Source organism: Hyperoodon ampullatus (genome assembly GCF_949752795.1).
Source record: "Hyperoodon ampullatus genome assembly, chromosome: 7".
Classification (NCBI taxonomy): Eukaryota; Metazoa; Chordata; class Mammalia; order Artiodactyla; family Ziphiidae; genus Hyperoodon; species Hyperoodon ampullatus.
The window spans coordinates 106,198,025-106,214,460 of NC_136920.1; the positions used below are offsets into that span (position 1 = coordinate 106,198,025).

At 40.8% G+C, this 16,436-nt stretch overlaps 1 protein-coding gene across 2 annotated transcripts in view; it reads left to right on the forward strand.

Annotated features, from left to right (window-relative positions):
- Nucleotides 1-14,759: 14,759 nt before the first annotated feature.
- The window catches only part of ALKBH8 (alkB homolog 8, tRNA methyltransferase), a gene marked incomplete at its 5' end in the record, with an annotated part of 50,089 nt that continues 48,412 nt past the window's right edge, over nucleotides 14,760-16,436 (forward strand). The window contains one exon of one of the 2 annotated variants that reach the window (XM_079708012.1): nucleotides 14,760-14,895. In XM_079708012.1, coding sequence (XP_079564138.1) covers nucleotides 14,767-14,895 — 129 coding nt within the window. The remainder of the gene's footprint in view (nucleotides 14,896-16,436) is intronic. The other variant, XM_079708013.1, reaches the window with a different exon arrangement.

A 16,436-nucleotide genomic window follows, 5' to 3' on the forward strand; every position in this document is an offset into this window, starting at 1 on the left:
TAATCTGATAATCTGAGCACTGTATCATCTGGCTTCTTGGTCCCTTGTACCTTATAATGTTACAACATTTCACCTGAAATAAAGATTCAAAATATATTAGACACTTGACAGTTTGTTACTCTGGAGCAGATTTTTTTTTAAAGTTTTTATTTATTTATTTATTTATTTATTTTGGCTGCATTGGGTCTTCATGGCTGTGCACGGGCTTTCTCTAGTTGCGGCAAGCAGGGGCTGCTCTTCGTTGCAGTGAGTGGCCTTCTCATTACGGTGGCTTCTCTTGTTGCAGAACATGGGCTCTAGACACGCGGGCTTCAGTAGTTGTGCCACACAGGCTCAGTAGTTGTGGCACACAGGCTTAGTTGCTCCATGACATGTGGGATCTTCCCGGACCAGGGATCGAACCCATGTCCCTTGCATTGGCAGGTGGATTCTTAACCACTGCACCACCAGGGAAACACTGGAGCAGATTTTTAAAGAGCTCTATGTTGATAATTTTCTTCAGTGGTTGCTAGCAAGATTGCTTGTTAAGCATGTAGATTGTTGGGCCCTGGCCCCAGAGATTTTGAAACACATACTATAATCCACTGGGGTTCAGAGAAACTATTAAAACTTATATTTGCTTTTAGCTGACTCATTATATCTAATGGGGTCTGGAACTCTGCGTTTTTAACAAGTACTCCAGTGATTCTGATACAGGTAGTCTGAGGACCATCCTTTGAGAAATATGACCAAGGGCAGTGACCTCTAATGTGCAGTGTACATAACTTAGATTATCTGGAAGAATATGTTAGAAATTCTATTTATAGTTTTGTCAAAATCAAATTAATCTCCACTCATATTTAGTATGCTGGAGGTTTCATTAGGTCTGCATGTTTGATTGTCACATGTCACAGAGTCTGAGAGGTGCTCTAAGAAAACACTGTAGAGTGGGAGTTCGCAGGCAGGGAAGCTGCCTCTGGTACCGTCCCACCTCAGCTTTAAGCAAGACATGATTTTTGTGCCTAGTAAATTCTTATATAACCCAAAAACTATTTTTGAAAATGGACAAGTGGGTTAGAAAACTCTAAATTCCCTACAGTGAAATTGAAGATAATAATTGAAGCACAGGTAACCAATAGAAAATGGCAAAATGGATGCTCCTAGTATGAGGTCTTAACCATAATGTAAGTAAAAGCTAAGGCCATCTAAATCAGCTTTAGCAAATCTCCCCAAATTAGAAATGATCATGAAGATTATATGAAATATGGATTTACATCCAGGATAGTTAATGATGAAATTACCATCTCTGGGCAAGTATCTTTGTATTTTGGGGTCTTTGAGAGATTAATGATAGTATGAAGCCATTAAATTAGTTAAATATTTTAAAATGAATTTTTAAAAATATTTTTAACATCTTTATTGGAGTATAATTGCTTTACAATGTTGTGTTAGTTTCTGCTGTATAACAAAGTGAATCAGCTATACATATATCCCCATATCTCCTCCCTCTTGTGCCTCCCTCCCACCCTCCCTATCCCACCCCTCTATGTCATCCCAAAGTAACAAGTTGATCTCCCTGTGCTATGCAGCAGCTTCCCACTAGCTATCTATTTTACATTTGGTAGTGTATATATGTCAATGCCACTCTCTGAATTTGTCCCAGCTTACCCTACCCACACCGTGTCCATTCCTTACGTCTGTGTCTTCATTCATGTCCTGCCCCTAGGTTCATCAGAACCATTTTTTTTTTTTTTAGATTCCATATACATGTGTTAGGATATGGTATTTGTTTTTCTCTTTCTGACTTACTCTGTATGACGGACTCTAGGTCCATCCACCTCAATACAAATAACTCAATTTCATTTCTTCTTATGGTTAATATTCCATTGTATATATATGCCACATCTTCTGTATCCATTTATATGTCAATGGACATTTAAGTTGCTTCCATGTCCTGGCTATTGTAAATAGTGCTGCAATGAACATTGTGGTACATGTCTCTTTTTGAATTATGGTTTTCTCAGGGTATATGCCCAGTAGTGAGATTGCTGGGTCATATGATAGTTCTATTTTTAGTTTTTTAAAGAACCTCGATACTGTTCTCCATAGTGGCTGTGTGAGTTTACATTCTCACCAACAGTGCAAGAGTGTGCCCTTTTCTCCACACCCTCTCCAGGATTTATTGTTCGTAGATTTTTTGATGATGGACATTCTGACTGGTGTGAGGTGATACCTCATTTTTGAGAGAAATCTTTTCTTGTAGAGTTAAGAGAAACATTTTTAAAAAATTGTTTTATCATAACTTTTAAAAATCCGGGCTTCCCTGGTGGTGCAGTGGTTGAGAGTCCGTCTGCCGATGCAGGGGACATGGGTTCGTGCCCCGGTCCGGGAGGATCCCACATGCCGCGGAGCGGCTGGGCCCGTGAGCCATGGCCGCGGGGCCTGCGCCTCTGGAGCCTGTGCTCTGCAACGGGAGAGGCCACAAAAGTGAGAGGCCCGCGTACCGCAAAATAATAATAATAATAATAATAAATAATAATAATAATAAATAAATAAAAATCCATAAATCCCACTCCTCTGGCCACCCTAAATATTCTCCTGTACCCTGAGTTAGTTGTTATCTCTTTACTCTCTTCTACTTGAAAAATATGTTGCAGAACAATATTCTGTGACATAAGCAGGTCTTCAGCCTCTAGAATAAACTATTTTCTGGGGGAGGGGTGGTGGTGGGAATTGGCCAATACTTTGCAGCTAACATGTTTTGCAATGGACCAAAAAACAATCCTCCAAGCAGAGTTTTATGTTTTGTATTACAAATTAAAGTCTGGCTCCTTTTCTTTTTCTTTTTGGTTACTTTTGCCTCTCATTACTGCATGGGAATACTTTCACCATATGACTTATAAAACTGAAAACTTTTCATTGAATTTTTATCACTAGAGCATGAATAATTCACTCAGTCCTCAAATGTCACAATGAACATCAAGTGGTTTTACATAATGCATTCCTGATGGAGTTTCAAGAAGCCAGCAATCCAGGGATGCAGGAGAGAAGACAAAGTTTGGAAAGGAATTTCATATAAATTTATCATTTAACCAGGAAGGATAAAATAAGTGGAGAGAAAAGACTGAGAAATAAAAGTGTGTTTTTTTTAGAAACCAAAAATAGGAAAAAAAGCAAAACTAACACACTTGCCACTGGGGACAGAGGGGGAAAAAAACAGAAGGTAGCCAAAAACAGATGGTCTGGTTGGGGGGCAGGAGGGGAAATTAGGAACCTCATAAGTATAGGAATTGAATTTGAAACTGTAGTAAAATGGTATTACATTTCGGAACCATAATAAATATTTACAATTTTCAAGGACTCTGGGAACATTTTCAATGTTATCTGAGTGAGGAATCTTGAATGAAATATAATAGTTATTAGAATTCTACCTTTGACTGTTTATTAGTTGATGAGAGTACTCCTCCTTCTAGCATCCCCTTCTCTTAGGTTTTGAGATTGACCATATTACGGTAATCCAGCCAAATGAAATTTTCAAGCCCTTTATGGAACAGGCTGTTAATTTTCTATCCAACTGCTGTTCTCTCATTTTTTCTTGCTAATAGAACCTTAATTTTATTTTTCTCCAGATAGAGTGGAGCTTATCAAGATCTCTTCATCTCAGGGAGGATGGGCCTCATACCAGCCCCATGGAATTAATCATCACTAGCTTACACAAGTCATGGTAATTGCACTCCCCTTAGCTAATGATTGGCCTGGGGTAAGCATGTGTAAGAGTTTTCTATTGCTGCTGTACCAAATTATCACAAATTTATTATTTCACAGTTCTGTAGGCCAGAAGTTTGGGTTTGCTCACTTGGTTTCTCTGCTCTGAGTTTTTTAAGGACAGAATCAAGGGGTTGACTGGCTGGGCTCTTATCAAAATGCTCTGGGAAGGATCTGCTTCCATGTTTATTCAGGTTGTTGGTAGAATCCGGTTCCTTGAGGTTGTAGGACTGAGGCCCCATTTCCTCGTTGGCTATCAGCTGGGGGCTGCCCCTAGCTCATAGGAGCGTCTCTTCAGTCTTTGCACATGGACCATTACATCTCAGAGACAGCAAGGGTGTGTTGAACCCTTAACACTTGGAAACTTTCTGACTTTTGCTTTGTCTCTCTTGCTCCAGCCCTGGTAAATGTTTTGCTTTTAAGGAATCATGTGGCTACATTGGACCCCTAGATAATCCATTTAAAATTTTGCAAACAATTATATCTGCATATTCACAGATTCCCAGGATTAAGGTGTGGATATCTTTGGGGGTCCATTATTCTGCCTACCATTATATGTAACACGTAAATAGTCAAAGAAAAAAGGGGGATTCCATTGGAGGCTTCATTTCCTAGGTGAAAAGATAGAGACTCTGCTCTTTTTATCCAGCTAGAGACGCTAGTGGGGAGGACAAGGTGTCTGGAGTGGCAGCAGCTACCTTGTAACCAGGAGACGTCAAGAATGAAGATAAAAGTCAACATACCAAGGATGGTGGAGCAGGAGACTAGAAAGCACCTAGGTCCTCTTGATGATATTTTTAATTAATTAATTAATTAATTAATTAATTTTTGGCTGTGTTGGGTCTTTGTTTCTGTACAAGGGCTTTCTCTAGTTGGGGCAAGTCAGGGCCACTCTTTATCATGACCTCTCTTGTTGCGGAGCACAGGCTCCAGACGTGCAGGCTCAGTAGCTGTGGCTCACGGGCCCAGCTGCTCCCCGGCATGTGCGATCTTCCCAGACCAGGGCTCAAACCCGTGTCCCCTGCATTGGCAGGCAGATTCTCAACCACTGCACCACCAGGGAAGCCCTTGATGATATTTTTGAATAGCAGAACCAATGCCAGTGATTGCTTTTGTCTGGATGGCTTGTCATTTGAGGAAAAGTAATGATTTGCTTACAAGCAATCAGTTCAGTTTTCTGTCACTGGCAACCAAAAGTAATTCTAAATGTTATGTTGCTCCTAGCCCTGATTTCTGGAACTCTACTGTGGGACACATCTCTACTTTTCCACACTTTAAAATGTAGTGTTGGCCAATCTGATTAAATTAATTTATATTGTAATTCACAATAAATGTCTTCAGTGGTGATGTCAAACTTAGCTTCACCTTGAGACTGTATTCAGGATTACAGAGTCCAGGAAGAGTGTCCAGGGGTCAGCAAACTATAGCCCATGAGCCAAATCCTGCTGGCATAAGCCATGGAGCTAAGAAAGGTTTTCATATTCTTTTTTGGCCTCCACCACACGTCATGTGGGATCTTCCCTGACCAGGGATCGAACCCGTGCCCCCTGCATTTGGACCACGGAGTGTTAACCACTGGGCCACCAGGGAAGTCCAAAAGGCTTTCATGTTCTAAAAGACTGTAACTCCACACCGCCTCCCCCGCCCCAGCAACAACAACAAAAAAGAATCTGTGACCACGAAGCTGAAAGTTTATTATCTGGGCCTTTATGGAAAAATCATGCCAACCTCTGCACTAGTCCCAAAGAGGACTCACCTACCATGAAGTTGAGACTGGGGTTTTACTAAGGAAAGAGTTATTAGGTAAGCATTTAATACCTTTGAAAAATTATTATAAATCACTCTGTAAAGCTTTTGGCACAGGTAAAGATGAATTCTATCTTCAAATTAGGTTTCTTTTCAGTTCAACATTTATTGAACTTCTATTATTACAAGAGTATGGAAGACACTGGAGTTACATAATGAATAAAACAGGGTCTTAATGTAGCTGGAAATCACTTCAGGGAGTCATCTTCTCTGGCAGAAATTATTCATACACTATTCCGAGCAAAAGATAAGGGCCTGTATAAAAAGGACTGCATGCAAAATTTTATATGGATTGGAAATTCCCTGGCAGTCCAGTGGTTAGGACTTGGCTCTTTCACTGAGGGGGCCTGGATTTGATCCCTGGTTGGGGAACTAAAATCCCGCATGCCGCACCGTGTGGCCAAATTAAAAAAAAAAATTTATATGTATCTACTTTTTTCTAAGGGTATGGAAATAAGGATGGACAGCAAGTGGTTGGAAATTTGGGCCTGTAACTCAGGATCAGAAGAGTAGAAAAGGAATGAACAACCATTTAATAACAACTTTATATATGTTGGTTAAATAATTATATCAATCCCCAAAGGTAACTGCTGTTTTGCAATTTCTGCTTCAGGTCATACTCCAAAGACCATATTGCTTTCACTAAATCAAACTGCCTCCTAAAGAGAAGCAGGGACTGAAGATAAAGATTAGGAGAAGAGTCACAAATCTCTTTAAAATTCTGGAAAGGCAGACTGTAGAATAAAAGAGTCAAACATAAAACCTGAAGGATTGCCTGAATTTAATCATGGAAAAGGGAGAGAAGCTAGTGAAAAACTCTGAAAACAAGTGATCAGAACGTGTAAGGAAAACTAGGAGAGAATTGTTTCACAGAGGCCAGGAAATTTAAAAGGTTTAAAAGCTCCAGTACCTTCAAGCATGGTGGATGTAGAGATGAAATCAACTGAATTTGGTCAACAGGACATAAGGTGATATTTTGTTTTGCTGTCCAATTTTTTTCCCTTTTTTAAATTAATTTTTATTGGAGTAAAGTTGCTTTACAATGTTGTGTTGGTTTGTCCTGTACAGCAAAGTGAATCAGCTATACATATACATATATCCCCTCTTTTTCAGATTTCCTTCCCATTTAGGTCACCACAGAGCACTGAGTAGAGTTCCTTGTGCTATACAGTAAGTTCTCATTAGTTATCTATTTGATACATAGTACTAATAGTGTGTATATGTCAATCCCAGTCTCCTAATTCATCCCACCCGCTGCCCCCCTTTTCCCCCGGTATCCCTACGTTTGATTTCTACATCTGTGTCTCTTTCTGCTTTGCAAATAAGTTCATCTATACCATTTTTCTAGATTCCACATATATGCATTAATATACTATATTTGTTTTTCTCTTTCTGACTTACTTCACTCTGTGTGACAGTCTCTATGTCCATCTATGTCTCTTCATTGTTGTCCAATTTGGTAGCCACTAGCTACATGCAGCTATTTACATTTAAATTAGTTAAAAAGTCAAAAATCAGCTCCTTAGTTGTATTAGCCACATATGAAATGCTCAAAAGCTACATGTGGCTAGTGGCTAGCATATTGGACAACTCAAAAAAAACATTTCCATCATCACAGAAAGTTCTACTGGAATGTGTTTTTTTTTAAAGCATCCAGTAGCGCAGAAGCAAGAATGCAATGGGGAGATTTAACATGTTTTCCCTTATGCCCTCTATAGTAGTTTGCAACATCTGGTTGATTTGATTTCTCTAGCTTGAGTTTGTGTCTTCACTTTTTCTATTCATTTTCAGCCTCACGCTCATTTTACTGGACTATTGCAATGGCTGCCTATCTGCTTCCCCAACTTGTTCCTTCCTCCTTCTAATCTTTTCTCCATACAAATCATTCATCCACTCAACAACACTCTTGTCAATGCCACTTTTCCTGAGCAGCCAACCTTAACTTTTACTGATAGTCCACTGTGGTAGGGTGCAAAAGGGGGCACTGTCTCAGCACCATAAGTGATTTCCTTCCCACTCCCAAGTTTCCTTCCCTGCACTCACACAGCTCATAATCCAATGCAAGCAGCATGACTATAATACATTCATATCACACAAATAACGTTAGAGCAGGAACAGTAGCTAATCATCACCCTCTCCTGCGTCTTTTATTTCTGATCTGTTACCAAATCTTTTCCCTTTTCACTTCACCACTGCAATAGCCTGTTACCTAGTCTTCTTTTAGTCTCTCCTCCTACCTTCCACCAGAAGCTCCGGTCAAATTACCCAATTTCTTTCAGGGATCCCCTTAGGCCTATAGAACAGAATGGTGTAAATTCTTCTAAAATGTAGCACAGCCCATCTTTCCTCTCCTACCTCCCTCAACATTCTTCCACACATCTTTCTATCACCCGGTAGTATTCACCATTCCCCTGGCACATTCACGCATATTCACCTCCCACTCTCTTGTCTATGCGGTGTCATCTTTCAGACCCCAGGCTTCTCTCCCATTCCCTTAGGACTCAGGAGGTAAGATGCACAGAGCCCAAGGCGGAGGTGGGTATTACTCAGGGATCGAGGGACAGAAACCTGTTTGACCGTGTCCATTTGGGGAGCTACCCCAAATAAACTGCACTAACAACCTTTGCTATGCCCCGCAAAAAGTCAACCTAATTTTCACTGTAACGGAGAGCAAGCCCTCCACTGGTCAAAGACTCTTGGCAGAGAAAGAGGCACTAAAGACTCTGGGAGGCGAAAGGGATTGTGGGAACGCCGGTCATCTCCCCGCAGACTCATGGGAAATGTAGTGCAGTTTTCTCCAACATGGCTGCGCCCAGGAGAGTTGACATACTTGTACCCTCTGCGGCTTCTTGGGATAGAGAGGGAGAAGCTGCCGAAGGAGAGAGCACCCGCGTGGTGAGAACCCAGCCTCAGTCAAGGCGGAGGTTTGTGGCACTTCTTATTGGCGGGCATGATGGATGCAAATCGCCGCTTTCTCTTGTTGGCCTCTTCCGGTCTCCTCTATCTGCCTCAAGAGCTTCGGACCTCACCAGGGAGAGGAGGGATGGTCCGTGGGCAGTAGGGTCTTTGCGTGGGGTGGTCCTGTCAGAGTTTGAGGTGCATGTGCTTGTATTTGTTGCGGGTGCTCACGTGGTGTCTGTGTCAATCTTCTGTTAATTTTGGAGTTGGAGACAGGCGGTTGCAGCCTGAGGAGTGTTGGTCAGTGGTGTTAGCTTCAGGGTTTTTTTTGACCCTGCCAATGCAGTGAAGAAAGGATGTTGCTGGTGGTCTGGCGGCTTACAAAGCTGAATCTTCCTATGCTCTTTTTTGAGTAAAACCGGAGACCCCTGGGCTTCTGGTACTGTGAGCCTACAGTTTTGGCTGATTTCATTTAACAGATACTTGCTGAACTCTAGGCACTCAAGTTATGTGCCTTCCAGTAGGTCACAGCCTTCTGGGTGAGCCCAGCACACAAACAGGGAATTATAATATAATGTGAAAATTGCAGGGATAGAGATACACATTAGATATTAATGAAAACATTGAAGAGGGCCACCAAGCTCAGAATCCTGGCGAAGAGGTTTAGGAGGTAAGATGGCAAGTTTAATAAGTTTAGGCTTAATCAGTAAGGGTTTATTGAGTAACTGCTAGGTGCTAGGTTCTGCTCTACGTGCTGAGTGCTACAGGGTGAATAATACAGACAAAAAAAAATCTCTATTTTCTTTTTTTCTTATTTCTTATTTATTTATTTAATTTATTTTTGGCTGCTCGGGTGAGGCACGTGGGATCATCGTTGAGGCATGGGGGATCTTTCTTTGTCGCTTGAGCTTCTCTCTAGTTGTGGCGCGCCGGCTCCAGGGTGCGTGGGCCCTGTAGTTTTCCTCGCGAGGGCTCTAGTTGAAGCACGCGAGCTCAGTAGTTGTGGCGTGAGGGCTTAGTTGCCCTGCGGCGTGTGGGATCTTAGTTGCCCCGCCAGGGATTGAACCCTCGTCCCCTGCATTGTAAGGTGGATTCTCTACCACTGGACCACGAGGGAAGTCCTAGAATCTCTACTTTCATAGAGCTTACTTTCTAGTAAGTTAAAGGAGGAAGACAGAATTAACACAATTACTGAGGGCATTAGAAAATATAGAGTAGGTATTCTTCAAAGAATTAAAATGAGGTGATATGACAAGTGATGAATCAATTTTTTCTAATCATTAAAAATTTTTTTTTAAATAGGTAATGCAATTTGAATAGCTGCTAAATTCAAAACTTCAAAAGAGGAGCTTCTCATTCCTGTACCTACTCTACCTGTTTTCCCTTCCTGGTGGCAACCCATATCACTGATATCTTGTATGTCCTAGAAACCTGTATGTATAATTTGTATGCCTGTACTGTACTTTATAACTAGGGCTCATTTGATAGGAATTGAAGTTGTTTCCAATCTTTGCTATTAATTAAATTTAATTTACATACAAGCACAGGGACATTTGTGTATACTGCTTGGTTCATTTAGGCTGTCTTATTTAAGGAGAGCATAGACACACATATTACTATTACCATTTAGGCAATATCCAATAGGATGTGTTGGGGTTAAACTTACTAACAGAGCAGATGTGATTTCTAAACCCTTATTATCCTATGGAGAGTGTGCTTAGGCTGGACTCAGCATGGCTGGTATTCTAATAAATAGTGACCTGGCTCCTGTAACATCTCATAACAGTCCCATAACATGGCAAAGAGCACGCAAGCCTTTGTGCAGTAGTGGAAATCCCTTGGCCAGGGAAGTGGCCTTGTTAGAAAGGGGCACCTCCACATCTCAGCAGCTGGTATCAGCCTATTCCTTGGTGAGGTGACTCGACTGGTCTTTCTTCACATGTAGTAATATTGCCTCACTGAGGGAAGGAGAAGGGAAAGGGGATGACAGAAATGTGATTATGGGGCTCCATCTACTGGTGCTGGACTCTAAGTGTCAGACTTAAAAAAATGTATTCAGCATCTTTTTTCTTATTTCTTCCACTTTGCAGTCTTTGCTCATGTAACATATTTAGAAAAAAATTCTTAGTAGATTCATCCCTGTTCTTCAGTGCTAACTGCAAAAATGACGATCCTGGAATGGAGTGGCAATAAGATAATTCCTTTGAGGGCTCTCAGCTTTTCTTGGTCTTCTTAAACAGGTCTTATCTGGCTCTTCTGGAAATTAACAGTAATTTAGTAATAGACGTATTTAATACTTTTAACAAAGTTATGAGATAGTGTCAAAGAATAACACAGCCAGACATTAGTTAAAGCAGTGAAAACAGACTTTATTTAGTAATTATTGACAGTAGGAGAAAGAGCTAAACTCCATTCCAATTTGTGTGGAAGTGATTAGGGTGTGTGTGTGGGGGTGCTCAGTAGAGTCGGAGAAGTAAAAAATTATAAAGGGTGGGTCAGTGTAAATGCAGTTAGGCCAGCTGGCAGTTATCGAAGTTAGGATTCCATCCTGTCACAGAGACTGAGAGACAGAGGCCCTGTCCTTCCTGACGATTACATTTCAAAGGGGGAATTCCCTGGCAGTCCAGTGGTTAGGACTCCGTGCTTTCACTCGGAGGGCACAGGTTCAATCCCTGGTGGGAGAACTAAGATCTTGCAAGCCGCATGATGCTGCAAAAAAAACAATCAAAGTACAAAACATTTCAAAGGAATGGTTCTCAGGTCCTTGAGAGAGACATGTCTGAGTTGCAGGAGATACATGTTCACAATTGTAAGCTGTTTTTTTTTTTTTTTTTTTTGCGGTACGCGGGCCTCTCACTGTTGTGGCCTCTCCCATTGCGGAGCACAGGCTCCGGACGCGCAGGCCCAGCGGCCATGGCTCACGGGTCCAGCCGCTCCGCGGCATGTGGGATCCTCGCGGACCAGGGCACGAACCCGTGTCCCCTGCATCGGCAGGCGGACTCTCAACCACTGCGCCACCAGGGAAGCCCTGTAAGCTGAGTTTTTTTAAGCAATTTTATTTAATTAATTTATTTTTTGCCTGAATTGGGTCTTCACTGCTGCATGCGGGCTTTCTTTCTAGTTGTGGCGAACGGGGGCTACTCTTGGTTGTGGTGCTTGGGCTTCTCACTGTGGTGGCTTCTCTTGTTGTGGAGCACGGGCTCTAGGTGCGCAGGCTTCAGTAGTTGTGGCATGCGGGCTCAGTAGTTGTGGCTCGCGGGCTCTAGAGCACAGGCTCAGTAGTCGTGGCGCACGGACTTAGTTGCTCTGCAGCATGTGGGATCTTCCCCGATCAGGTCTTGAACCCGTGTGTCCCCTGCATTGGCAGGAGGATTCTTAACCACTGTGCCACCAGGGAAGTCCCGTAAGCCGTTTTTAATAAGTGCTTTAAAAAAGAAGAGAGGTCAGGGGCCTATTGTTAGGAGATGTTAGAACAAATAGTAAAATATCCAGTCAGCATTTTAAGTTTTCTCAGGCAGCCATTTTAATGGGGAGCTGGGGTCATCTTAGGGTATGAGCTAGAGTTTGGTGAAGTTTTTTAGTGCAGGGTTTGGATGGAGTTATGTGCCAAGAATAGGCACTATTTTTCCTGTTTTATAGGTGAAGAAACCTAAGCACAGAAATAAGTAAGTAACTCGCACAGGGTCATATAGCTAGTAAATTGTAAACCTGAGCTTTGAACCTAGAACCTGGACCCCTAAACACTGTGTTATACTGTCTCAAAAAACTGAAGGAGGCTCTGGGGAAACAAAAATATGATTTAATTCTTGTCATCAAAGAGCTCATAGTCCAGTGGAAGGGGACAAACATTAGAACAAATAATTATAATTAGTGCAATGTTAAAAATATATATTCAGCTGTCCCCTTCCTGTGTAACGATGACTCCTAAAGCTTTCTCTCTAACCTCATTTCTTCTCATTTTGCCACTTTATGTTTTTCATCTGCCAGCCAGACATTGCAACTGTGTATCTTAACAGTACTTCAAACATATTATATCCTAAATCTGACTTATCACCTCCCTTACTGAGCAGCTCTTCCTGACCCTCTTCTGACTTTCCAGTTTTGGAATGACATCACTAGCCCCTCGGTCACTCAGGCTCTGTCCTGTTAGTAACTGATCTCTGATTCTTCCCTCCCTCATGTCCGAGTAGTCATCAGGGCTATTGATTATTCTTGAACTTTTCTTTTGCCCTCTCCCCTTCTCTCCCTATTTCCTTTCTTCCTACAGCCTTCACCCTAGATCAGGCCAGCATTTCTACTTGTTAAGCAGGGTTATTGCAAGTCCTTTTGCCTCTCATTTCCCTATTGTGCTGTCCAGCCAGCCTGTTTTACTGGCCTTACCTCCTATCACATGTGCTCCATGTATTAGTTAAACTGGATTACTGGCCGTTCTTTCAATAGTCTCAGCATTTTTCTCTATACATAAAGATTAATAATTAGAGTTTTGACTGTTTGAGAGCTGTTTTGGCATATGATTTTTTAAAATATATTTATTTATTTTGGGCTGCATTGGGTCTTCATTGCCGCGCGCAGGCTTTCTCTAGTTGTGGTGAGCGGGGGTTACTCTTCGTTGAGGCATGCGGGCTTTTCATTGCGGTGGCTTGTCTTGTTGCAGAGCATGGACTCTAGGGGCGCGGGCTTCAGTAGTCATGGCACGTAGGCTCAGTAGTTGTGGCTCGTGGGCTCTAGAGTGTAGGCTCTAGAGTTGTGGCACACGGGCTTAGTTGCTCTGCGGCATGTGGGATCTTCCAGGACCAGGGCTCAAACCTGTGTTCCCTGCATTGGCAGGCAGATTCTTAGCCACTGCGCCACCAGGGAAGTCCCTGGAATATGATTTTATTTAACTTCTTAAACTTATTTCATTTGCTAACTTTGAAGACTTTCAAGTGGGTGAAGAGTGGAATCGGTGGATCAGCCAACATTCTCTGCTCTAAAAAATTATGTCTTCTACTCACTGTCTTTGCCAAACACATCTATTTCTGTTTTTAGCTTCTGTTCTTTATTGCCTCACTGGATACCCTCCCTTCCATATGACTCTATATTTCTTGTCCTTTGATACTCAGCTCAAGTCCCCTTTTGTTTTGAAGTTCTCCCAAACTTTTCCAGTTGACATTGATCTTATCTTTTTTGTCTCTAATTTATATCAGATCTAAAGACCATTAACACTTAATTATCTAATGACACGTCATATTCTTTCATTGTTTAATGTTTGTTTTCGTCAACTAACTTATAAACTGGTTGAAAGCATACACTATGTATTGTATTTGTATGCTGTAGAGTGCTGAGACCATAAGTAGGCATGTGTATATTCACTCATTATCATTTGTTTATCCCTTCAACAAATTTTTGTTGAGCACCTACTGTGTGCTGGCATTCCTTGGAGTTTACATCCTAATGGAGGAATTAAGCCAGCAAATTAATCATCACAAATTGTGTTAAGTTCTGTGAACAAAATAAAATAGACTTCTATAATAAAGCATGATGTAGGGTGCTGATTTGGATAGTGCAAAGACCTTTTTTGGAATAGCACTCAGTAACTACTTGCTGATTGACATATTTCAAAGAAAATGAAAACACAATTCTATGGGGTTCTTATACCTGTTATTTAAAAAATTATAGATACAAAAATATATAACATATAGCTTAAAAATAATAAAATAAACACCTAAACCACGACCTAGCTTAAATATTTTTGATGCCTCTATGTGTCCCTTTCATATCACAGTTCTCTCCTCCCCCCTGAAATAACTTCTCTCCTGAACTTTGTGTTTATCATTTCCTTGCTTTTCTTTGCATTATGCTATATATGTATTTCTAAACAACATATGGCTTACTTTTGGATTTTGAACTTTATACAATGGAATCATACTGTATATTCTTCTGTAAATTTTGTCTGTTTGTTTCTTCTTTTTTTCCTTTGCTAACATTATGTTGTGAGATTTGTTTGTGGCACATTTTACGTAGGACTTCATAAATAAAGGGAACGCATATGGGAAAATAGCTCACTTAATAGCACTAAAGCATTGACGTGTTTTGTAGAACCTACCAGAGATGCTATTAGATGTTCTTGCTTCTTTGTTACCTTCTTAAATATTCCTTTATTGTCCATGCATCTGTTTGTTCTTACTTCTCTTGGTTGGTGACAAGTATGGTAACCATTTAAAAATTATCACATAGAAATATTTATAAACTATAAAATACATGAATAGTATTATTATAACTGTTTCTTGGGACTCTTTAAGGTTGACATTTTATACTATTTTTTTTTAAAGTATTGCCATGGACAGCAACCACCAAAGTAATTACAAACTCAGTAAAACTGAGAAGAAGTTCTTAAGGAAACAGATTAAAGCCAGGCATACTTTGCTGAGACATGAAGGCATTGAGACAGTATCCTATGCCACTCAGGTGACCTAAAACTATTATTATCATTTGAATGTAAATGTATTGCCATGTTAGTGTGTTCTAAGTAATATTTGTTAATAATTGCTCAGAGAAGAAGGCTATAATTGTTCCATCATGTGTTATGATCTGTGTTAAATATACATATGATAGGACCTGCTAACTTTCTATTTGGGGACATAACCTAGTATAGTTTGAATTTCCACTGACTGTGTTGGTTGAACTAGAGGAAGTTGTAATTCTGTATTAATAACAATAACACTATACAACTGTTTACAGTTTACAAAGCATACTTATATTCATTATTATATTTAATTCCCTAGAAATCCTTATGAGGTAGATGGGAAAACTAAGGTTCTGAAAGGTTGTGATATGTCCATTGATATAAGGTGCTGAATAGAAACCTAAAGCTAGATCTTTTGTACCCTAATGCAGTCTTCTTTCTTCTATTCCTAACTCCATCTCTATTATAAAGTATTTGATTATATGCTGCGAAACATTTCTTATTTATGAGACCTTATTTACAAAGCCTTTTTATTTTCTGATGGACAATGATTAAATGATATATATGTATGTATGTATACATACCCCCCCACCCCCCACCCCCCTTCCACACACACACACACACACACACACACACACACACACACACACACACACACAAACTCTTCCTGGGCTATGAATGAGAAGAACTTATTTTAACTCTTAGCTTCTCCACGTATTTGTACATGAGCAGTACCCTTTGACCTCAGCTTTCTTCATTTGTAAGGACATAGTATTACATACTTTTTATTCCATTGGATTGTTACATTCTAAAGAGAACACATATATGATAGTACTTCTTAGTCATTAAAATACCACATGAATGTAAAGTATTCTTATCATATTCTTTCTGGTTCTAAAGATATAGGATAACAGTAGTAAGGCAGCTTAGCTAGCATCTAACTGAGGACCAAAGACATACAATTTAGGGGGTGAAGCTGGGATTAAAATTTAGACCTCTTGATTCTCAGACCAGTACTCTTCTCTAATGCTTTTTCTGTCTTCTGTACTGCATCATAGTTTAGGAATGAGTACTCTATTTAGGGAGATTTCATATTAGCAGGTAAAAGGCCCAAACTTAGATTTTCTTAAATATTAATAACTTCAGGCCCTCTCACCCGTGGCATCCACGCACAGCATGCCTCACGCCCAGGTTCCTGCACTGTTCCCTCGCAGCCATGAGACGCCGGGTGCTTCTTCTGCTCCTGCCACCTGTGCTGGCCACGCTGGGGGCTCGGGGGCTCCGTGACCAATGAAATACAGTGTAACGTGATGAGGCAAGCTGCCTGTGGTGGGAGATGCATTCCTGTGGCCTGGCTCTGCAACGGAGGGCAGGAGTGCCTGGATGGGGCGGACGAGCAGTGTGCTTTGCAGGTGCGAAATCTTCATCAAGCGCTAATCACTGAAGAAACACTTGTAAGGTATCATCCAAAAAACCAGCATCATAGAGGACTTTTCCTTTCTTGAAGTACACCTTCAATAAAAGCACATATACATGAAAAAAA